At 47.2% G+C, this 22,979-nt stretch overlaps 8 protein-coding genes across 8 annotated transcripts; 6 read left to right on the plus strand and 2 right to left on the minus strand.

Moving 5' to 3' along the window:
* Positions 1–5,434: 5,434 nt before the first annotated feature.
* BDQ94DRAFT_163954 (glycoside hydrolase family 11 protein) lies at positions 5,435–6,121 on the plus strand (the record flags this gene model as incomplete). Its single annotated transcript, XM_026769856.1, has 2 exons — positions 5,435–5,664; positions 5,716–6,121. 2 exons carry the CDS (start codon positions 5,435–5,437, stop codon positions 6,119–6,121), a joined length of 636 nt encoding a protein of 211 aa, XP_026620062.1.
* Positions 6,122–6,636: 515 nt separating this feature from the next.
* BDQ94DRAFT_163955 (NADP-dependent oxidoreductase) lies at positions 6,637–7,656 on the minus strand (the record flags this gene model as incomplete). The annotated part of the gene is made up of 1 exon (XM_026769857.1): positions 6,637–7,656. The coding sequence occupies one exon, from the start codon at positions 7,654–7,656 to the stop codon at positions 6,637–6,639; it is 1,020 nt and encodes a 339-aa protein (XP_026620063.1).
* A 509-nt stretch (positions 7,657–8,165) lies between these two features.
* BDQ94DRAFT_185553 (putative C6 transcription factor) lies at positions 8,166–10,697 on the plus strand (the record flags this gene model as incomplete). The annotated part of the gene is made up of 3 exons (XM_026774916.1): positions 8,166–8,221; positions 8,276–8,656; positions 8,744–10,697. 3 exons carry the CDS (start codon positions 8,166–8,168, stop codon positions 10,695–10,697), a joined length of 2,391 nt encoding a protein of 796 aa, XP_026620064.1.
* A 1,534-nt stretch (positions 10,698–12,231) lies between these two features.
* BDQ94DRAFT_185554 (DUF1479 domain-containing protein) lies at positions 12,232–13,868 on the plus strand (the record flags this gene model as incomplete). Its single annotated transcript, XM_026774917.1, has 3 exons — positions 12,232–12,761; positions 12,816–13,618; positions 13,656–13,868. Exons 1-3 carry the CDS (start codon positions 12,299–12,301, stop codon positions 13,866–13,868), a joined length of 1,479 nt encoding a protein of 492 aa, XP_026620065.1. The 5' UTR covers positions 12,232–12,298.
* A 174-nt stretch (positions 13,869–14,042) lies between these two features.
* On the plus strand, positions 14,043–15,853 carry BDQ94DRAFT_163958 (uncharacterized protein; the record flags this gene model as incomplete). Its single annotated transcript, XM_026769858.1, has 7 exons — positions 14,043–14,076; positions 14,506–14,544; positions 14,579–14,623; positions 14,683–14,814; positions 15,037–15,190; positions 15,515–15,562; positions 15,649–15,853. 7 exons carry the CDS (start codon positions 14,043–14,045, stop codon positions 15,851–15,853), a joined length of 657 nt encoding a protein of 218 aa, XP_026620066.1.
* A 23-nt stretch (positions 15,854–15,876) lies between these two features.
* Positions 15,877–17,855, plus strand: BDQ94DRAFT_185557 (DUF1479 domain-containing protein; the record flags this gene model as incomplete). Its single annotated transcript, XM_026774918.1, has 8 exons — positions 15,877–16,185; positions 16,240–16,437; positions 16,488–16,602; positions 16,659–16,816; positions 16,873–17,008; positions 17,063–17,308; positions 17,365–17,471; positions 17,533–17,855. The coding sequence occupies 8 exons, from the start codon at positions 15,877–15,879 to the stop codon at positions 17,752–17,754; spliced, it is 1,491 nt and encodes a 496-aa protein (XP_026620067.1). The 3' UTR covers positions 17,755–17,855.
* BDQ94DRAFT_185559 (cytochrome P450) lies at positions 17,688–19,881 on the minus strand (the record flags this gene model as incomplete). Its single annotated transcript, XM_026774919.1, has 5 exons — positions 17,688–17,917; positions 18,139–18,628; positions 18,721–18,964; positions 19,023–19,686; positions 19,799–19,881. 5 exons carry the CDS (start codon positions 19,879–19,881, stop codon positions 17,845–17,847), a joined length of 1,554 nt encoding a protein of 517 aa, XP_026620068.1. The 3' UTR covers positions 17,688–17,844.
* A 914-nt stretch (positions 19,882–20,795) lies between these two features.
* Positions 20,796–22,266, plus strand: BDQ94DRAFT_185561 (toxin biosynthesis protein; the record flags this gene model as incomplete). Its single annotated transcript, XM_026774920.1, has 4 exons — positions 20,796–20,984; positions 21,036–21,174; positions 21,232–21,340; positions 21,396–22,266. 4 exons carry the CDS (start codon positions 20,796–20,798, stop codon positions 22,264–22,266), a joined length of 1,308 nt encoding a protein of 435 aa, XP_026620069.1.
* Positions 22,267–22,979: the final 713 nt, after the last annotated feature.

Raw genomic sequence — 22,979 nt, forward strand, 5'->3', positions numbered from 1 at the left:
TTCCGAGGTTGATCCTATGAAACCAAAGCGTGGAATATATGCGGATGCGACCGGTCTTTATTACCCATGCATGGTTTTCAAGCTATTGGCCCTAGTACAACCTTGGAATACGCGACAAACGCAGGTCTCACAGGGTCCACAGGCGTTTTTGCGGAAACGCCAAGGTTTCCGAAAAATACACAGGATGGTAATTTACATGAATCTTTACACAACCCGCACGGGACGTATTATATCTGCAGTTCACACTACGACATACTATCTGCAGTTTATCTCAGAGGTTCAAACTTAGAAGCTTAAAATTATCAATGATTCTTCCGTCAGTAGCAGTCGAAAATACTTTGGGATGGTCTCTTTTATATCATCGGTGCTACTGTTTAGAGAATGGAGGGTAGAAGCTAGACATAATTGGCAAAATAAGGCTGTTCTCCTCGCTGAGAAAGGAGGTATTGGTTAGAAAATTCCTGTCGGAAGGCTGTATGTATCTGTCTAAGCTCTGGTAGTTAAATCAAGGCTCCTCGGCTATACGACTAGTCCTCGAATATGAATTCAGCTCTGTAGTGAGGAATTAATAATTTGTCTAAGTGTGTCAGCGCCGTCTTTTGTCATGGGTATATATAGGGTCTCAGGAGGCCTTGAGCTCCCAGTCACTCTTTTGATGATCCTAGCTCTTGAAGACCTGTCAAGTGGATCGGCTGTTTGGTGAAGGTGGAAGGAATGATGCTGGTCTTAAGTGGGATACACAGGATGCAGGTTCAAAGGGGGACTGGAACCAGCTCCCGGAGGTGAGTCATTGATCAAAACCCAACCTGTACCATTTTCTCCTTGTCTAGCTGTCTACAGTGCACTCATCCAAGCTGCTGAGGCTATGTTGCTGTAGTCTCAAGATCCAGCCAAGACAGTCTAGATCCACCCTATCAGTGCTAACCTGGGATAAAGGGACGTTCCAGGTATATTATTGGTTAAAAGATGAAAGGAAGCTCCATAAAGATGGACTTGGTTTGTTGATCAGGCTGCTTGAATGTCCCAGAGCGGAGAAGGCTATATTTAAGATGTAGGAGGTGGGCACGTCGTGGATCGCACCGCTTTCTCTAAGGGTTATGGACAAAAGAATCCGCAGGCGCTTAGCTCAGGCTATCCGGGATGTACTTATGTTCTCTGATATAGATTATAATGAAGATTATATTGATTCCTTGATATCTTAAGTTGATAATGATGGTATATGAGACAGCTATCCTAGCCATTGGTTCGGGTGCTTATGGTGAACTTAGTCCTCCAGGCCCATCTTGTAAATCAAGACGATTATAAAGGCGACACCCTACTAAGAACCAGCGGCTTGATCCTACAAACGCCCCCAGCTTTACCAGCTAAAGGGCGTGAATCCAACAGGATTTCAAATGCCCAGAAAAGGGTGTATGCAAATCTAGCGGGCGCGGAATCAAGGAAGCAAAAAAAGAAGCAGACCCGGCAGTGTCCAAATAATTGTGGTAATGAACCACCGCCCGGTCGTATTACTGGGGGAATTATGGAGAAAGGCTCTTGGATCATTGATTAACCGGTATGGAATTGCTTTGCCCTCAATTGATTGATCTATTTGTTTGATCTAATCTGTATTTTTCTCAAATCTAGCTCTTGCCTGATAATGACCATGGGAACGAAATCTACCCCTCAAAACTTCTGGTTGATACTTTCTCATTCTATTATCCGGATTCTGCGTATACAACGAAAGCAATGGCTTCGATTCTGTTTGAGTGTTCTAATGTCAATTCAGCGATTGCTAGATACGGCCATTGAATCACCATGGCCCCAGTAAGGACCGATCCTGATAAAAGACGGAAGTATGCTGATGAGGTTGCGGGGTATAATTACGAACAAGCAATCAGCGCCATTTACATGGACCACGCTTTGGCTATGGATAAGGGTGTGCAGAATCAGTATTATGAAATAATATTCTAGAAAATTATTCTCAAGGATGTAGTTTAATTGATTATTCTAGCTTGCCGTCTGCAAAAAGACCTACTGACGGCTTTACTATAGCGGAGAAAGCTGCAATCAAGAGATTTATAGAAGATGCTGGATATAGATTAGATGCAGAAAACCAACGGCAGTACCGGATTTTTTGGAGGAATCTTCTCAAGATGCGTGAAGCTGGTATTGAAAAAGCACTATATTACCGCACTAAGGAATCTGACAGCTACTGCAAAGGATATCCCAAAACTTTGAAAATATCTCTTGTGGATATAATCAAGAAGAGGAAAGCTCAATATGGACATTATATTAAACAGCTAGAAACACGGATTCTCAGGCTCGGGAAAGGTGACCTGGTACACATATCTGATTTTAATAATCTGCAAGTGTCCGAGAGCTTGAAAGTTCAGGAGTCCAGTTGGAACTGCGCTAGAAATCAATAGATCTTTACTAATGAGGAACAAAGCTTCAAGGAAATTAATACATAAATATTCTCCCCTGATCTGGTTTACGCATCCTACAATAACTAATTAGTAACAGAATCTAGTAAAGATAAATCTGTGTTTATCTTCTCCTTACCCAAGTACAATAGCTCTTTGCTCGTCTGTTCTATCGTCCCCGTGTGTGAAGAAGATTTTCTAAGTATTTTTGCTGGTCAGATTTATTTCTTAGAAAGCTGGAGTCTCATACACGGTATTCGCGGTCCTGTCAATAACCTGTGGTTAGACTATTCAAGAGTCACTGGTACGCTGAATTAAATATTTGTTTCAGAACCTGGTGGGTCTACAAACGTTCGCATCCAGTGGGAATGAACCCATGATAATATTGATCCAGAGAATTACAGCTCCTGGAGAGTTTTGGTGAAAGCTACTAAGCCAATAATGCCGTTTGAACCTCTCATTCATGAGGCTGCTCAGCAAGAGCAATATGTATTGCACTTATCTCATGAGCATGCAAAGAGAGGCTTTATCGAACCTTGCGAAACTGATTAAAACTATGCTGAGCGCCTTGATTGCTATTTTTAATCGAGGACGGCATTTCCTAATATCATAAGTCTTCGATGTAGTGTTGCTCATCTAACATCTTGCCGGGAGCCATTAGAGGATGATTAGAGATTTTTATTCACTGCTTGGACAGGCGACAATCCAGGAAACTTAGGATGTTGAAAACAAGATAAAGAATTAAATATGACTCAGATAGCGTATAATTGGATATAATAATCTTCTTTTATGATTTAGAGAACATTGAAAAGCCTAATATCAAGGCATGGGCGTGTGCTTAGAACCTACCGTATCAGTGCTTCTTGCGTATTACAAAGGTCGCCCATCACTATCTTAATGTTTATCTAACCGTCGCAAATTGGATGAATCGCAAGAATCTGTCCTTTGCCGGTATATCGATTTCCTCGATTCTATCTTCTTTCCTCCTAAGCGACCGGTTATCGTGGCTGCTGCCAATGCAATTCTGCCTAGTAACCATGATGGTCCAACTAAACCATCTATAATCGGCGACCACTGGCTAAGACGCTTCCTCCAACGCTATCCTGAGTATCTCTCTCGCCGCCATCGGGCTATAGATATAGAGAGAAAGAAGTGCCTAGATAGGCAGGTTGCAGGAGAGTTGTTTAATTCCTACCAGGAGACGATTGTCCAATACGGAATTACTGTAGACGATATATGGAACTTCGATGAGACCGGTTTTAATAACGTTCTTGTTCTATAGTAGATACAGCTATTCAATAAGCTTACCAAGGATCCGGTCAAGGGGACGCATCGTCTACTAGTATGTGACTAATTCGGCTCGTATCTTACATACGAATTCGTTAAATACTATAAGGATAATAGGATTATCCTCTTCTTCCTACTACTTCACTCGAGTCATATCCTTCAACCACTAGATGTTGGTGTATTTAGTGCATGTAAGCACTCGCATAGTGAATAGGTGTATGATGCGACTATCAGCGGTTATGAGAGGATTACTAAGGATGAATTCCTTGGTGCAATCGTGCAGATTCGGCAGGAAATCTTTAAATCTTCTACAATTAAGCTTGGCTTTAGATTGACAGGTTTATGGCCAATCAATCCGAATACAGTTCTCGAGGACCTAGTCGCTTCGGTTGAGGAAGATTTCGGCTTCAATACACCAAGCCCGCTGTCATCAATTACTAGTGGCCAGGATCCACCAGATCTTAGTACACCAAAGACTGCCGATCGTGTGAAGCGATTAGAAGAGTGTCTAGAGGATAAGATCAATCGCATGCAACAATCGCCCTCTCGTCGCCTGCTTAGAAAGATAGCAAAAGCTGCGACCGAATTCGCCTATCTTATTGAGGAGCTGCAACAGAATATCAGAAATTCGAATTACCTACAAGAGATTCGATACGCTCGCGAGAATCGCTCACGAAAGGCCTACAAATTGACTGGGATAGTCCGTTCTAGCCAGGTTGAACGTATGAAGCGAATTCTAAAGAGTGGTGATTTATTAGGGTTTTTAGATTTAAGAATTATAGAAATTGATAAATAGAATATGATTTTGATAAATAATGAATATTTAAATTATCCTAGGAATTCAGCTGAGTTTGATATTTTCGATGATGATTCTTTTTAATATTTTGATTAATAATTTGATAAGTCGTAGTTCCAGTTTTCTAGCCAACATATCATATTCCAGATCTAGTTTGATCCAGTCTCTTTATGCTGGTTAGTATTACCATTATTTCACTTAATAGATTTTAACTAGTTATATAAAACTGAGAAAATTAGATAGAAACTGAGAGAAAGTAAATTTCTAATCTGGAGATCTGGCTTTATTTTATATATTATAATTATACAGATTCAGCGTGCTTGGGGTAATTACCATTACCATGATTATCCTTTATAGAGTATGCTCTGAGTTCCAAAGTATCTTCGCGACCTGTGGTCAGTATTTCTTACAGCTTTAACTCAGCCCTAGGCTTGCTACAAGAAGAAAAGAAATATAATGCTTTAGTAAAGATATATATTATATAAATAAGAAACTATATTAATTTAGTAGATCAGGCGGTATATGATTCTAAACATGATTTTCAAGCCAGTAAAACTTCTGCGGGGAACTGGTGAAGAATCCCCACTTCCCGCCTCCAGTTATCCAATCGCTGTCTATTTAGCCAAGTGCAGTCTATTTAGCCGAATCTAGTCCATTTAGCCAAGTGCAGTTGTTTAGCCAAGTGCCGTGCCCAGATTGGTGGCTGCACCTGAACCCATAACTATAGAGCTGTCTTTGGAAATAGGCTCGAGCTTGTTTAATTATCAAAGGTCATGCGGGAAAATGGACTTAACCGAACCGCTTCATTGTGCAGGGGAAAGGGATAAATGGTTATTTCGTAATATATAAATAGAGATAGAGAAGGCTCGCAGCAACATTAACCAGCGCAGGCTTTTCTTATAGTTACACATATCCATTCACCAACATTCAGCTCTCTTCAATTATCATGAAGGTCACTGCAGCTTTTGCAAGTCTCTTGCTTACGGCCTTCGCGGCCCCTGCTCCGGAGCCTGTTCTGGTGTCGCGAAGTGCCGGTATCAACTACGTGCAAAACTACAACGGCAACCTTGGTGACTTCACCTACGACGAGAGTGCCGGGACATTTTCCATGTACTGGGAGGATGGAGTCAGTTCTGACTTCGTCGTTGGTCTGGGCTGGACCACTGGCTCCTCTAAGTGGGTGACTGTACCCTTTAGGCTAAATCTCTAGGATCTAACGTTTGTCAGATCTATCACCTACTCTGCCCAATACAGCGCTTCTAGCTCCAGCTCCTACCTGGCTGTCTACGGCTGGGTCAACTCTCCTCAGGCCGAATACTACATCGTCGAGGATTACGGCGATTACAACCCTTGCAGCTCGGCCACAAGCCTTGGTACCGTGTACTCTGATGGAAGCACCTACCAAGTCTGCACCGACACTCGGACGAACGCGCCATCTATCACAGGAACAAGCACGTTCACGCAGTACTTCTCCGTTCGTGAAAGTACACGCACATCCGGAACAGTGACTGTCGCCAACCATTTCAATTTCTGGGCGCAGCATGGGTTCGGCAATAGCAACTTCAATTATCAGGTCATGGCGGTGGAGGCATGGAACGGTGCTGGCAGTGCCAGTGTCACGATATCTTCTTAAGAGATAAGTGCCTTAGTAGTCAAAAGATACCAAAGCTAAGCTTTTTATCGGGTGACGTGATGATCGGATCCGGGCTCTGGCGGTTCTATCGAGGCCGTATATGGTGTGGCGGGACAGAGCTGTCGGCGGCTGTGTTTTCAATTTCTACAGACAATCAACTCTCATTTTATCCCTCTTGCTTAATCTCGCTGTTTATGTTACGCCTTGAATATCGAATCTCAGAACTTGTGCTGAGACTCGACTCTTCATCAGAAATAGAAAAGTTCCACTTACAACTTACATAGCGCCGGCGCATTGACATCATAACATGGCTTGGTATTTAGAATTCCCACAGAAACTGCTAGGCCGTTTTAAATGGGCTAGCTTGGTAATGTTTATGTGATGGTTGTCCCATCTGGTTCATTGAGTGATTGCGCTGCATTCGCTAGTACCAACTCACTAATAGAAGATGCCATTAAACGATAAGGAGAAGAGAGCGCATTTAAAAGCGCATGTTCAACGACAGTAGAGAAACTCTACTGATTCAGCCTGATATCAAACACTATCTTTCCCCTCGTATGACCCTCATCCAACCTACTAAATGCCGAAAGGAATTGCTCCAACGGCCACACACTATCCACCAACGGACGACATTTTCCATCCTCAATCAGCCGAGTAATCGCCTCCAACTGCCGCGAACTAGGCGCCATGATAAAGAACACATCATTTGCGTTGACCTGACATCCTCGCGGACGAGTACTTCCAGGCGGCGCAAAAATGCTCAGTACGGTGCCGTCCTCCTTCACCGTCCACCATGCGTCCTGCAACGCCTGCCGACCAATACAATCGACCACGATGTCGACCTTGCGACGACCGTCTAATTCCGCTCCCCATGATCGAAAGTCCGTTGTCCGGTAGTTTAGTACCTCGCTTGCGCCTAGGGACTTGACTAGCGCGGCGTTCTCTTCGCTCCCACAGGTGCCGACCACTTCAATCCCGAGAAGTCTCGCTAGCTGGACGACCCAGATCCCCACACCGCCTGATGCAGCGGTGACAAGGATCCGCTTGCCCGCCCACGCCTCTTTGGCGGCTTCAAAGCTTACATCACCCCCATCCGGGGTAGTAGTCGGGACGACACCCGCATGGACGAAGAGAATCTGCCACGCCGTCTGGGCGGAAACAGGGACGGCGGCCGCTTCCACCCAACTCAAGGTCTTGGGCTTCCGGGCCAATTCATCGGTCACTGCTATGGTGTAGTCCCGAGCATTAGCGGGACGGACGTAATTGGTGCGGGCGTAGACCTCGTCTCCCGGTTGATACGGGGAGTCTGGTGGTGCAGAGATGACAGTCCCAGCCATATCCGGGCAGGGGACGAGTGCTCGGGAGTTCGGTGGAGGGAAGTTCTTCGGCCATAATAATTCCCCGGAGCAGGGGGAGCAAGCATGCACGCGGATGAGGTGTTCGCCTTTTGTTGTATCTGGGGTGGGAAGTGGACTTGTGGTGAGGATTAGTCCACTTGTGGCGACTTCGGCGGAAGGCTGGAGGAGTTGACGCATTGTTGTGGGTGTCATACTTATTGAACGTGAAGTTGAATTATTGTCAAACTGATGAATTGGAGCTATGAGTGGGTCTTTTCAAAGGCAAGCCGATATATATGCTGGATTGATGTGCTGTATGTGAGTCGGGTATTTCGGATATTACCCTTTTGGGACAGTCCCGGATAGCCTATTGGGATGATGTCACCACACACCAGGAACAGCCCACAACCACCAATATACACATTTTTAGACTCTTCCATATCAGATGGCTGAATGGAGTAGTAACCAAACAAATACCGCCCTGCAGATCCGGATCGTGTCAGGCAACATCCGAATAGGCTATCGGGCTATCAACAGGGGGGGCATGTTATTTGGTGTACGAGATGATTCGAAAATGGGAATTATATAATGGCACCAATTTCAGTGTTTATCAATCATCTCGATCAATATCAATAATTACAAACCTTCCAGAGGAATCAAATCCAGCTTATTCTAGACGTCTTTCAGCAAAGTCTATACCTCAAAAAATGTCTACCCCCACCGCGAAATTGATCAAGTCCGGCGACATCTGGCAGATTGAAGGGTACTATGCCTACCGCAACAGAGTCAGAAGAAGAGAGTCAACTAACATGATCAGTCGACCCCGTGAGAACTTCCGAGTTCTCAATGTCTTCCACCCGCCCAACATCCCCGGCAAATCCATGGTCGTCGGAGTGATCGACATGGATCCCAACGGCGCAACACCCTCACACACCCACGGAGGCGCTGCAGTGGTGGCCATGGTGGCCTCAGGAACCGTCCTCAACCAAATGAATTGCGAGGAGCCGATTGTTTCCAAGGCAGGGGATATCTGGTACGAGGCTCCCGGATGTCACCATGTTCGGTCTGAGAACGCTGGGGGTGGGTCAGAGACGGCGCGGTTTTTCGCCGTGTTGATAGTGGACGATGAAGTGATCAGGGATGGGGTGCATAATATCTTTGTACTGGATGTTGAAAAAGCAGAGAAAGAGAGCGCACAGTAAATAGTTACTCCATAGCAGTCAATGGATAATTTCAAATGGGAATGTTGATTGGCGCGATGCTGTTGGGAGGCTGACGTCAGCAGCCTGACACTCCTCAATCGAATTCCTCCCCTCTTTGGCTCCGTCTTCATTCTCACTGTCTTCGAACATAAGACACACACATACACTTCCTACAACAACATGAACGTGCTCGAACTCGACCTGGCGGGCTCATTCCACCAGTCCAAACCAGCCCGTCGCGTCGGCCTGGCATGTGCGCCCTGTCGCAAAAAACACCTCCGCTGCGACGCGAGAACCCCCGTATGTGCCCGCTGCATCGCTGACAATAAGCAATGCGTCTATGAGAAGTCGCGTCGAGGCGGACGCCGTCGCAAGCCGTCAGAGTCAGCATCAGGATTGGGATCCGGTGGGTATTCAACAGCATCGTCTGCACTTCTGACTCCGGGTCTCCCTGCCGATCAATTGTGGGTCCCGTCATCGTCACCGGAGTCTGTCATGGTGCCAGCAGTTCAGGCACAGGCCAGGAGCACAACAAGTGGCTTAACGACACATCCTACACCCTCTGCAACGGCCGAAAATGATGCCTTAAGAACAGATCGGCTGTATAACCTTTACTATACTTTTTTCCATCCCGCGCATCCATGCGTTTTACCATGGCGGTTCCTCAGCCAGCGCCTCGAGACAGAGCGCGAGACAATACAACCGCTCCTTTATGTGATGCAGTATATCGGGGCACACTATGCAGATGACGTTGATGCGTCGCCACTGGCGACAATCTCCGAGTCACAATTAGCTCCTATACGCAGCAAACAAGCCGCTGCGACCGGGTTCGACGTGCAGGCCATGATCCTCTACTCGATTGCAGTGTACTGGTGCGATGAAATAGACCGGGGTGTTAATTTACTCAAAGAAGCCATTCAAATGGCGTTGGATATACAAATGAACAAGAAAGATTATGCTACAAATTTTGGCCAGAATGACCCGATGCTGGAAGAAAGCTGGCGTCGCACCTGGTGGCTTGTATACATCACGGATGCCCACATGGCTGGTAGCACCCATGTCTACCCATTTCGCACGAGCAATATAGACATGAGTGTCGATCTTCCATGCGAAGAGGAAGACTATGAAGCTGGGGTAATTTGCCCTCCGACAACGCTCGAAGTATACGACATCCGGGAATTTCTCCCAGAAGCAGACCGACCCAGCTTCTCCTCTTACGCAGAGCTCATTGGCTTAACCCGTTCAATAGACAAAGCCTTAGCATCCGACTGGTCCAAAAACGCCGCCCTGGTCCACACAATTTGCGAGAATGCCGACATCAGCGTCGCGGCCTGGCACTCGCTACTTCCACCCTGCAAGCGAGACCCGCTACGCAGCGACGGCACCGTCGATGAAATCATGTTCAAAGCCAAGTTCATCCTCCACGCATACGCTATAGAGATACATCGTCCATTATCAACCTTGGCGTACAGTTCCGTCGAGTCGACCTGCAAATGCGCACCCCCGGTACCAGCTGAAGACGCCCCAGGATCAGACACCACTCAAATCCAGCTCCACACACTCAAATGTTTGCACGCGATAGAACAACTCGGGCGGCTCATGATACTCCCCGCTAATATCCACGCTCATACCCCATTCATCATCTGCATGATTGCCAACGCCACCATTGCCCATTTAGCCGCCTGTCGGTACGTATTTGCCGGGCCGGACCTCCAGCTTGGTCGTGAGAGAATCCGTCTCAGTATGGGTACTTTAAAGAGGCTGAGTGAACATTGGGGGCAGGGAAAGAGAATTTATCGAGAAATGGGGATTGTTGCGAGGGAGATCCTGTCCCTTGCGGATCAGGGGAAGGATAGTCATGATCAAGTTAGATTCTCTACAAAAGGTACATTATCAGGCATGCCGAATACACCTGCTGCACTGGAGTTTCCGTCATTCGACATGCATAATATAAACGTAGCAGAGTTCGATTTCTGTGGGTATTTCGATGGGGCTATTGGTGAGGTAGTTGAGCCTGCTTCATTTCTGGTTGTCTGAACATGAAATTTAGACTCTTTCTATATCTAATTATCCCTATCGCTTACTCCTCTGTACCTGGGCTTTTAGAAATAGATAATTCGTCCCACGACTTCTCATTTTACTGTGTGTACCTATACATACTTTGATTTACCGTCCCGACCGTAACCTTTGCATTCAGGATCCCGCTACTTTACTAGTGAGGATGCTCAAAGTGTACCTAGTGAGTCTCTGATATTATCATGGTGGGTAAGCAAGTCAGACATATAACGAATTTGGCCAAACCCTCATATCCTTGAGAGGAGGGATTCTTCACAGTAGTCAGCATTCTGGCCACTACCAATGCTATGCTAAGAAATCGGTCCTATACAAACTGCGGGAACCATAATGGAATTGTATATGTGATGTCCCGCCCCCAGTGGATTACACTAACCAAAACACTACCAGACTGTTCTTTTGAATGGCAAGCTTCCCTGTTAACTAATCCCTGACAAGATAAGACGCCTAGTTTATGCAATCACGAAATCTGAGGAAAGAATGACACTAAACTCACATAAGCCAGTAAAGTAGATCCTAGTACTCTTCCTGGTTAGCAGATCGTTTCTGTCCACTGTACCTAGTACCTATATCACGCTATCCGTGCCCTTCAGCCGACCTTTAGCGCTTCTGCCACTGCTTCTCTTGAATATTTTTACGTTTATTCAACTTCCCAGTTAGGGCCAAAAGAAAGGCTCTTTATCAGAGCCCAATAGAGTGTGATGATCGGAACGTATCCGGGAGGACTAATTTGATGATTTGAACAAACAGGGCCGGGTAGGGATGATAACAGAAGGCAACCCAACATCGCCTACGAAACGGTTTTCTCCTCTTTTCAATTTCCAATCTTGACACCTTTGTTGATTACACTGGTAGTCTTCCAAATTGTCAATTTCTCACGCAACAATATGGCTGTAGAATTGAGAAGGTATAATCCTCATTTACTGTGTCTTAGTAATTGATTGGTTTCAACATCGCTGTATCATAGCCTAGCATGAAGGCTTATGTTGACCCACGTCCTATGCATTGTTCGTACATACATCTCCGTCTGCTAATCATGTAGACGCGAGATATCCTTTTTGGTCTAGTGGTTGGCGCATCGACATGTACTGTATACGTTATTGGGTCTCGCCATAGCACATGTTATACTTAATTCGGAGAGACAGGTGGTCAACTAATATAGTGGCATTCGACGAGGCAACTTCAGCATTAGGAAAGAAGAGGCGTGCCAGGGCCAGGAATCCAACCAGGCATCAGGTATCCCCACACATGCATTGTCACGGCACACAACTCCGGCTACTCGACTTTTCCGGCTCTGTGGATGGCGGGCGGGATTTCTCCCAAAAGGGAAATAGTACCGCTCCCGGCAGGTCCGTCGTGACGTTGAAGGTTTCGCGTTGTTTCTAGACTTGGAGAAGCCGTAGAAATAATGGAAAATTCAGAAGACTGGAATAAAATGCATCATATAAATAGTCACCTCCCACTCAATTCAATTCAATACTTCCTATGCAGGCTGCGTCACTCATCAATTTATCGCTTTGAGTTGAACAATCTTTTAAATTCTTGTCCGATCCAAGCATAACACCATGGTCAAAGTCACATGGCAAAGTCCGCATGGTCTGCGGTGTTCCCTGAAAGCCCCGGTCTCATTCTCCGGTAGAGGTCTAGCAACAACGTCCCAAGCACCTCGTAAAGAGGGCGACATCTCCTCTGTCTTTGTGTCTCTCTCTGGCGCGAAGGAGAAGGCATTGCCCCCAAGGTTTGCCGACCAAAAGAAACGCCTTATTGCAGGCCGTGAAGAAGCTGTCAAGAAGAGCTGGGATCGCCTGCTGCACAGGCTCCGCGAGGAGGTACGGACTATCGAACGAATGGGATCGGACGTTGTTCCTACCATCGATTTCAAGGACATCAAAACAGCTTCCAAGGACTTTCGAAGAGAACTTAGGAAACGTGGTGTTGCCGTTGTTCGAGGAGTAATTCCCGAAGCTGAAGCTAGACGCTATAAGGAGGAAATTGAGGAATATGTGCGCGCGAACCCGCAGACTAGAGGCGAGTCAATCAATGCCATCGTGCTCACGGACACTCTTTGCTAATGCCGTGCAGCTTTCCCACCCACCGATCCGCAGGTGTTTGAGCTTTACTGGTCACAGTCCCAGATGAAGGCTCGCATGCACCCCAACATGCTCGAAACCCAGCGGTTCCTCATGAGTTTCTGGCATTCGAAGAACTCTGACGCTCTGGTGTCTCCATCACATCCTCTTACATACGCCGATCGCCTGCGTATTCGCCAGCCTGGCGATGCTGGATTTGCATTGGGTCCTCATGTGGATGGTGGTAGTGTTGAGCGTTGGGAAGATAATGGCTATGGTTTGGGAAACGTTTATAAGGCGATCTGGGAGGGTAGATGGGAAGATTATGACCCTTGGGAGGCAAGTTGCCGTATTCCAGCTGTCTCTGACCTTTACAACGGTGCTGGAGCGTGTTCCATGTTCCGCATGTTTCAGGGCTGGCTGAGCATGTCGCACACTGGCCCCAAAGAGGGGACCCTGTTGGTGAACCCCCTACTTTCTATGGCCACTTCTTACTTCCTTCTGCGGCCGTTCTTTGAGCCCATATATTCGCCTCCTGCTGGCAGCTCGCGCCTTGCTCTAGACACCTATCTAGATCCCACCAACTGGCGACTCGAGACAGAGACATCAAGCAAGCTGGAGGGCGCTACCCCGGGTTATTCCCAAGAACTGACCGATGTTTTGCACCCACACTTGCGACTCCACCAAACCATGGTCCACATCCCCCAAATTGCCCCGGGTGACTATGTTGCCTGGCACAGTGATGGTATTCATGCCGTCGACAAAGTGCATCAGGGACAAGGCGACTCTAGCGTCATGTATATTCCGGCTTGTCCTGTAACGGAGCGCAGCCTACGTTCAGCGCCAACGCGAGGAGTTCATCGCCGGTACCCCTCCTCCTGATTTCCCTGGCGGTGAGGGCGAGAGCAACTTTGTTGGGCGCACGACCGAGGGCAGCCTTCGCCACTCTCAGTCTGTGAATGCGTTGCGTTCCCTTGGGCTAGCTGCATTTGATACACAGGAGATTGGCATCAAGCTTGGTCAAAAGTTGGTTCTGGAGCGAGCCAACCAAGTCCTTGGGTTCTGAGCTTTCTTCGTGGAGGCTTTCAACGGTTTGTCGTATACATACTTCAGTGTCAGCATTTAATAAAAATATTTCTTCTCAATGGATTTTCTCACTCGTATGTTTTCAAAAGCGTTCAATGTGTTACATGCTCCTCAATTCCTAATCGGGGCTTTTTGGAAATGACATGAGGATCAGATGAGGCAAATGCCAGGTATAATATGGAACGCAGGTTACAGAGGCGGCCTTCAGTGAGGCGGCGCGCAGTAAAATCTTTCGTAGATTAGTGATAAGCATACCAGAAGCAGATAGATCATGCAATACTGCCCATAGGTAAAGTCCATCCTTTTATAGTTAAAGATTGTTTACCAAGTGTCACTGTTAGACATGAGTCAATACTCATATCTGGTTCGCTCATTTGCAGAGATTGGATGAACTAGCATGCCTTCAGTTCACCGGCTGACCAAAAGCATCTACCCGACAGCAGGACTCTGATAATCTCTTGCCTAAGCGCTCACCGAGCCACCAACTACGGCATTAAACTCAAAAATTCGGACAAAATTACCGCATTTCTTCTTCCAAGTATAGCTAAAGCTCCACCTCGTCTGATTTCCCCTGCAATTATCACTCGTTGTATTAGAGCGAGGTGGCAGATCATGAGCTGATAAGCATTCCGGACCAATGAGAGTCAGCATAAGCAGTCAGTATGAGGGATTTGATTTCGAATGGGAAAGGATGCGAAAGAGTGGCTGTTTACGTCGTTGAATGGAGCAGATCTGGTGCGTTGGGAATGAATATATGCACCAACTAACTAGCGAACAGTTCGTTAAGGGTCCAGAGAAGTGGACTAATTTCCGAATCGAGGAGAACTTCACACCCTTCACAACTACGAGTATCATACGAGGGCAGTATGGAATAATACAGTTATCGGCGGGGGCAACCTCGATTTCTCTACAACAATGCCTTGCAGGTTATGCTTAGATTTTCCCTTTGAAGACCAATAATCTCAAATCTGCCCCAAGTTTACGTTCAATCCCCCGGTCTCCCATCTGGCGCCCTCAGAATAGTGGACAGTAGACAGTTTTCACGTAACCAGAGAGTTTGCCAGCGGCAATGAACTGTTCGTGAGCCAGTATCCTACAATCACCGTCTGGAATATAGTGCTTGAATGTCTCGTATTCGACGGCTGGAGCAGTGAGACCGGCCGGAACCCTCTTTGCATCAGTTCGCCACCAACCCTTTCTCCCGGAGTCAGTGTACGAGCGGGTGGATCAACACAACAGGACAAGTCTTGCTTTTGCTCGGAGTCGTCAACTCATGCGGAACATGGCTTCTAGTCCCAAGAAGTAAGATTGGTCCACCAGCCCAAGGTTGGGCGAGATGATTTGGAAGTGGGCAATTGATTTTGGGCCCCATAACACCATTTACGAGGGCCGAGCACAGCTAGCCAAAGCCTCCTTTACATATTGCATTCGATTCAATATGATGCATCTACCAAAAGCTACACTCTGGAATACACGGCCAGGTAAAATTGAGTCTGGTTTTAATGAGAAGATAAATTGCACCCAAGATCGAGTGACCGACCGAAGACGACTTTGTTTGATTGGGGAGTTGCTGGAAACAAGGAAACAAGAGGAAGGCAACTCAGGCGAACTCTACCCTACTAAAAGTTTCACCTCCGTCGCCAACCAAGCCTTGCGAGTGAAGACCATTCTAGAGTTACTGAACCGTCTTTCCTCCGCATCTCCGCATTCGCATCTCCGCAATACTAATGCCTGGGGCCGTCGGACGCTATTACTAAAAGGGCGGCGGCAAGACGTATTAGGGAGAACCGCCTTTCCCCACTGTCGGAATCTTGCCAAATTGGGAAACGCGCATTGACCCTGACTGGGGTCAGGGAAAGAGCTGCCAAGCATGGATACAAGTATAAATCTGCAAGGCAGAGACTATCATGTCTATTTATCCTCCAAGTACAATCTTTCGATTTGCTGTCCACACTCACCACATAACACCGCAGACCCCGTATCCCACCATGATCAAAACGGTGTCTCCGAAATGTCTGAATTGCCCTACGTTCCGCGCAGGGAAATGTGCAGGAACAGCCAAGCGTCTCGTGGCAACTGACACATCGCCGATTACTCGCAAAGATAAAAAGGAGGGTGATATATCTTCCGTGTTCACATCTTTCTCTGGCAGAAAAAGTGCGCCTCTGCCCGAACGATTTCGGGATCTAAAGCGTAACTTGACTACGGGGTTTGAGGACCAAATTCAGAAGTCATGGGATGAGCTTGTCGAGGTCCTCAAAGTACGGACTGAAGAAGTCGCCAGTAAGCGCGAGAAGGTGCGTTCACTCCAGGTTCCATGTTTGTCGTTAGTTACATACTGACAGGAGTAGATTATTCCTCAACTGAACTTTTCCGACATTCGAGCTGGCAATGTATCTCCGGCGGACATTGCTGCCATTCGACGAACTGGTGTTGCTGTTGTTCGTGGCGTTGTGGACAAAGATGTCACTGAAAAGCTTCTTTCGGATGTTCGCCAGTATCTGACTTCCCGACCTTTCAGAGGATTCCCATCTACTTCAGACAAGAAGGTGACTGTTAATTATCAATGCCGATTAATCCAAAGCTGACTTTAAACAAGGTGATCTATGAATCATATTGGAGTCCCTCCCAAGTGAAAGCGAGGTCACATCCTAATATGCTTGCAACACAATCGTGGATGAATCAGTTATATACTGCAGATGCCAACCAAAAGAGTAATCCAACACTGCAACTAAGGGAAATAATACCGAACTTAGCTAATCTAATCTAGTTGATTTATCAGTTCCACTCAGTTACTGTGACCGAGTCCAAATTCGCCCCCCTGGCGACAAGCTTTTTGGACTTCCACCTCACGTTGACGGTGGAGGTGTGGAGAGGTGGGAGGACCGCGCTTATAATCATACCTACCGCAAAATTTTCCAAGGCAAGGTAGGAGAGGACCAGCTTTGTTACTCTAGCAGCACTCACAACTAACACCACCGCAGTGGCAGGAGTACGACCCGTGGGATCTGACTGGCCGCCTTGATGCCAACATGAACATGTATGATGCGCCAGGCGGCTGTTCAGTCTTCCGTACCTTCCAAAGCTGGCTCGGGCTGTCTCGCCATGGACCCCAGCAAGGTTAGCCAATCTTGGTCCGATTACTCGCTCCGTACTAATGCGTGGTTTTACTAGGCACTTTGGTCGTTCACCCAATTCTGCAACCTACTACTGCTTACTGGATGCTTCGACCCTTCTTCAAGCCTACTCGAAAGGACTCCCTGGATGGATGGAAGTTTTCTCTTGACGATGATGAGGGCGATGTTTTCCTGCATGGGGCCAATCCTGGAACTGCTCAAGAACACACCCCTACCCTCCACCCCCACCTGAGACTCAGCGAAACTATGATCCCCTATCCCACGGTTGAGCCGGGTGATACTGGTAAGACTGACAACGAGCCAATGAACTGGACGAAGCTAACCCGGATGTGAAAACAGTGTTCTGGAGTGCTGATACCATCCACGGCACAGAAATGGAAAACACAGGGGATATTGATGCTTGTGTTTTCTACATTCCCTCGGTTCCATTAACCCCCAACAACATGGTAGGATGATTGTCCACATAATAACGTATGTGCTCTTGACATTGACACTAACCTCACATAGCAATACGTCAAGCAACAACGCGAGGCGTTCTTGAAGGGGGTCCCTCCGCCGGACTTCCCAGGTGGATTGGGAGAGTCCCAATTCTCGGATAGAGCAACAATTGCTGATATTCAATCTGAAGCCGGTAAAGTGGCAATGGGCCTTAGTGCCATCAAGCTCGATGGTAAGGATGAAAATTCCAAGAAGTTGGGACAGGAGATGAACGCAATGTTGGGATTTTAAGGGCGGCTGTGTGGGAGATACAACTTTGCGCAAGATAAATAACGTACTTCACCAGCTTCATTCCTGACAAGCAATGATTTTGCATGCATATTATGCCATGGCTGCCTTCCACTGTGCTGCAGTAGCGATCCTAACCACCGTAGACTGGGTAACTTTATCACATCTGTAAACTTACACATGACATTATCGTTTATCTCTATAGGATTGTAATTTATAGTAGGTAACATTCGTTCGGGTAAATAGACAGATGATACTCATGCTATCCTAGGTCTGAACTCAATCACCGGCCCATTAACAGCCGTGGTTACCCCAGCCTTGAAGTTGTACTCACACCTGGTACCTGAATTGCAACCACATGCGTTCTTTGAAAGGCGCAGGTCATACCTCCACAACACCCTTGCTATTGTTAAATTCAGTTCTGCCCAGGCAAGTCTCCATGCCACACACTTTCTCGGCCCAACACTGAATGGAACAAATGCCATTTGCATCTGCTGCTGGCCGGCTGCATTGCCATCAAGCCACCTTGCTGGCTCAAATCTATCGGGATTGTAGAAATATGTTTTGTTGCGATGTATGGTATAAGCAGATACACCGACGGTTGTCCCTGCCGGTATATATGTGCCATCTACTTCCATGCCACCGGATAGAAGTGTTCGGGGTAAAAGATTAGGTGCAGGGGGAGTAAGCCGCATTGCTTCATTAATACAGGCGTGGAGGACAGAGCAATCCGGAGACGAAAGCACAGAAGATGTTGTTATTGATGATTCTGTCGGGAACGCCATTCGGATGACACGTATCAAGTGCGCCAGGATATTCGCATCATGAAGGATGTAGTTTAAGGTGGCAGAAATAGCAGTAGCTGTTGTATCAGAACCTAGGACACCTCAGCATAATGAAATAAGAAGACGCCGGAAACTGGAGGTTTCTAGGCCGCGTAGCATCTCTGCGGAAGATTGTTCTACATACCTGCAACGAGCAAGAGCATTGACACAAGGCCTAGATCTTTTCGAGTGAACTGTAATCCAGTCTTTTTATCTCTTGCATTCATCATCACATTGAAGATATCTTTCTGCTCATCATAGTTTCCAATCTCCATTCGTGCAGCCGCCTGAGAGCGGGTCCACCTTGCCGCAGCTAGTATTTCTCTGTACTTTTGGGTTAGTAGAACTAAGTCAAGCCTCATTTTTATGAAACAAGGTCGAAAAAGGCCCTAATGCATCTGTCAGAGATATTATGTCTTTGAAAAAGGAAGCACTGAAGGAGCATACTATCAGACTTCGCTGGGATATTTTCCGAACCACAGATGGGAACCAACGCATTTGAGGTGAATTCAACATGTCAAGATCGTTGCCGTAACTTAAATCAGTGATTACGTCGAAGGCTAGCCAGTCGCACATCTGCGACATATTCTTGGGAGAACTCCACCCTGATTCAGGTTCGCTATCTGTAGTAAGGATGTCGAGAAAGCTGGAAATATTTCTTTGGATACGATCCTCCATCTCCTTAATATTCTGGTCCGAAAATGCTTGCGTCAATATGCGACGCCTAAAGGTGTGGATGTCCTTAGAAATCGCAGTGAGGGTATTTGGGGTATATCGACTCGGGCTCATTGATGCGTAACCGTCTGACTTTTGAACATTGGCTCTGACTGCGTAGATATCGCTCACAGCCTTTGAGGTATTGAAGGATAGGGAATTGGGCCCGAAGCGTACGATCTCGCCTAATTCAAAGTGCGACCAGGTTACTCTGGGTTCCACAATGCGAAGACTCACATCACTTACCATATTTCTCATGCCATTCATAGTCTTTTGTGTGTAGGTCACCTCGCCATGCATAGTATGCTGCGTACCAATCGGTGAAAGCCCCCAGCCAAGGCCCGGGAAACCTAGCCAGCGGATGGAAGTAGAGTCGATATGTGACAAGTGAGAACACCTGCTTTGTCAGAAAATATTGGGATAGGCAGGTCATTATGACCTACGTAGCAGAAGAGCGATATCACGCCCAGTGATATAAGATAAAGCGCCATGATTCCTTTATGGAATACCCGATTCCCTTAGGCACAAGGTATTTGACTTCGCAAAAGAGGGACGCGCTCATGAGAGGAGCCAGGTGAAAGCTGTAAGCCATCATGCGAAGGGTGAAGGGTCATTCATATGATGAACCGCGACTCAGGTAGCCCGCAATCGACACCCTATGGAACCGTTGGCGGAGATGCAGATTTTGCATGGTATAAACAATCGCAGTAGTTCGGTGGTTTGAATTTACACGAGTCAAGAGTTACCTCAGTCAAGCCTGGAATATGCATCCACTGCCCACGTTTAGTTCGAGGAGTTGATTGCGCGGTGGAGCATTGATGGATGCATCACATCATGCTAATGTGCCGTATCGGGAAAGCAATCGAACAGATCAATCAGCTTTGCTGTACTTCGTAGCTGAGCTGTGGAGCCTTAGCTGAGGATTTGGTGTGGAAATGTGTGGAGTGCGCTAAAGAACAATGGGAAGAGTCGGGCGAAATGGGCGGTAGAGGATATTTTGCAGTGGGAGATTCAGAGCGAGAGGTTTAGCAGGGCTTAATAGCATCTGGAAATATCCCAGCATTCGTTCGCACCGTCGTCGTGCCATGGCTGTGTTGAATGCCTGGGACCAAAACTACTTACAACGCTGGAGGGGTTTGTTGATTCGAATGTCCGCGTGGACCATATCTTCGGTAACCACTGGTCCCAGAGGTTCGTCACAGCCCATGTGGATCCGATCTTCACCCGATCTTGTCTGGCGGGGGTGCAAAGTTCCCACCGCAGTCAAGAGTCCACCACATATCTATTGCCCGTGAATTGAAGTGGGTAAATGAGGAAAACCAGACTTTTCAGGATCGGCTATCCGATTTATTATCCGAGCTTGGGTTTTCGGTAGAGGCTATTCTCGCATCAAGGTGTCTTATACAACCAGCCACCCGGATAGCGTGCGGATGGTAGTTATATAGCATACTTCACAATCTGACGCTTGCATCGCAGCAGGGACATTAGCTGAATCTTTTGGGCAAGATGACATACCCTTATCTTATCACGGACCATGTTATGGATGCACAATTCATGAGAGAATATCCTCGAGCCACAGCCAGCCAAGATACTCCGCTAAAACTCTGCATCAAACAATATACCCCCATAGACAACCCTGATCCTAAGAATGGTGACCTTACAATTGTTGCTGCGCACGGTACTGGCTTTGCTAAGGTAAAGTGCCGGGCTCTGGTCATGCCGGAATAACTACTGAGATGTCTACAGGAACTCTATGAGCCCCTGTGGGAAGACCTTTATGCCAGGAGCAAAAAGGAAGAATTTAAGATTGGCTCGATTTGGATTGCCGATGCCACAAATCAAGGTGTCAGCGGTATCATTAACGAAGCCGGTTTGGGTAATGACCGTGAGTGAGAGGACCTGATATTTTCAAGGGCGTTGGTGGGTGGCTAACTCGAAGCAGCGTCGGCGTTCGATCATAGTCGGGACCTACTTCTCCTGATGAATCACTTCCGTCACAAGATGACCCGGCCCATTATGGGAGTCGGGCATAGTTTGGGTGCAACACAACTGTTAGTTTTTACACCAATCCCAGGGTGCGATGGCTTCTAATGCGAGCACCAACAGCGTTTTCCTTTCTTTGATGCATCCCCGGATACTCCAATCCCTTATGCTCATCGAGCCTTACATTATCGAGAAAAACACTGACGCAGACGCTCCGCTTCTTGTTCACCTCACCAAGCACAAGCGAGATGTTTGGCCTTCACGGGCCGCAGCGGAAGAGAAAGCTCGGCAATATTTGCGGTCGTGGGATCCGCGGGTCCTCGAACGCTGGTTCCAGTGGGGCTATCGGGAACTTCCCACGGCCCTCTATCCCAAGGCCGGCGCGCATGACTCCGAGACGCCAGTTACTTTGACCACAACCAAATTTCAGGAGGCAATGATCTATGCCCGTGCGAACCCAAACCGGCATAAGGAACTGGGGCTACAGACTGAAAACAATGGCGAGCGTCTTCCAGAACCCCCTCATGATCCGCTGTTCTTTCCTGACGTGATGGCCGGCTTGCCACCTGGCCAACAGGCATACCGGCCTGAACCCATTGTGGCTGGAAAATTGCTGCCACATCTTCGCCCTTCCGCGCTATTTCTTAGTGGTTCATCGAGCCCGTTATTTAAGTCCGGACTTCATACTACCATGGCAGAAAGAACTGGGGATAGTATTGGAGGAAGTGGAATTGTGCGGTACGGTCGCGTCCGACATTTGTGGGTTGAGGGTGCTGGTCATGCGCTGCCTCTGGAGAAAGTGGATTTGACCGCCAGCACATTAGGAGAATGGATACGGACAGAAATGGAGCGATGGAGCACTGATGAGCGTCGCATTGCTGCAGGATGGGAAGATTTGTCGCCAGGAGAGAGGTCTCGGTTCACCAAGGAGTGGGAGAGAGTGATGGCAGAGTCATTGGCCTTCCTGCGCAATACAAAAGGTGCTAAATTATAGTCCTTTCACTGTCCACGATTCTAGTCAGCGCAAGTCTACGGGACTTTGACATGCACTGTATATATAATTGACTTAGATAAGATATTTCCCATGTCCACTTAGCCTTTGAAACTTTGCTTTAGTGGGAGGAGCAGAATACCTCGTCGACAAGGTGCAGCCCAATCTATATATTGCTGATTGGATGGTAGCCCAATGTTACACAATGGTGATCTCCATCATGCAATTTTATGCTGCTTAGGGGCCTCGGCCAGAGCTAAGTTAACATTCCTTATAGGCTGTCGGTGTTGCTTTTGTCAAATATATCATTTGTGCTATTATAATTTTTCACATGCTATTTCATATAAGGTAAGTAATCTATCACCCAATCTTTCCATGTTCATCTCCAAACCTTGCTTGTAATGCACCCCTTGTCGAACGATGCCATTTCCTTTCTTCCATATCATCATCTCATGTGACACCTTTAGACCCGCACCATCATAATTCGGAAATGGGGGCTGGTTGGTCAGATTTCCGCCAAGTATACATGCTCTGTCCCCCAAAATGCCTGAAATAGGACCTCTGCGGAAGCCGGGTACTTCTCTCTCCAACCAGGCGCTTACATGAGCGGTCGCTATTGGATCTAATGCGATCTACATAGGAAGCAACACTGATCCTCTACAATCTATGTTTACTGTAGGGTACTCGGCCAGGGCCTGGGCTAGATTGGCCACGGG

The sequence above is a fragment of the Aspergillus welwitschiae genome (assembly GCF_003344945.1).
Source record: "Aspergillus welwitschiae strain CBS 139.54b unplaced genomic scaffold BDQ94scaffold_71, whole genome shotgun sequence".
In the NCBI taxonomy this organism is placed as follows: Eukaryota; Fungi; Ascomycota; class Eurotiomycetes; order Eurotiales; family Aspergillaceae; genus Aspergillus; species Aspergillus welwitschiae.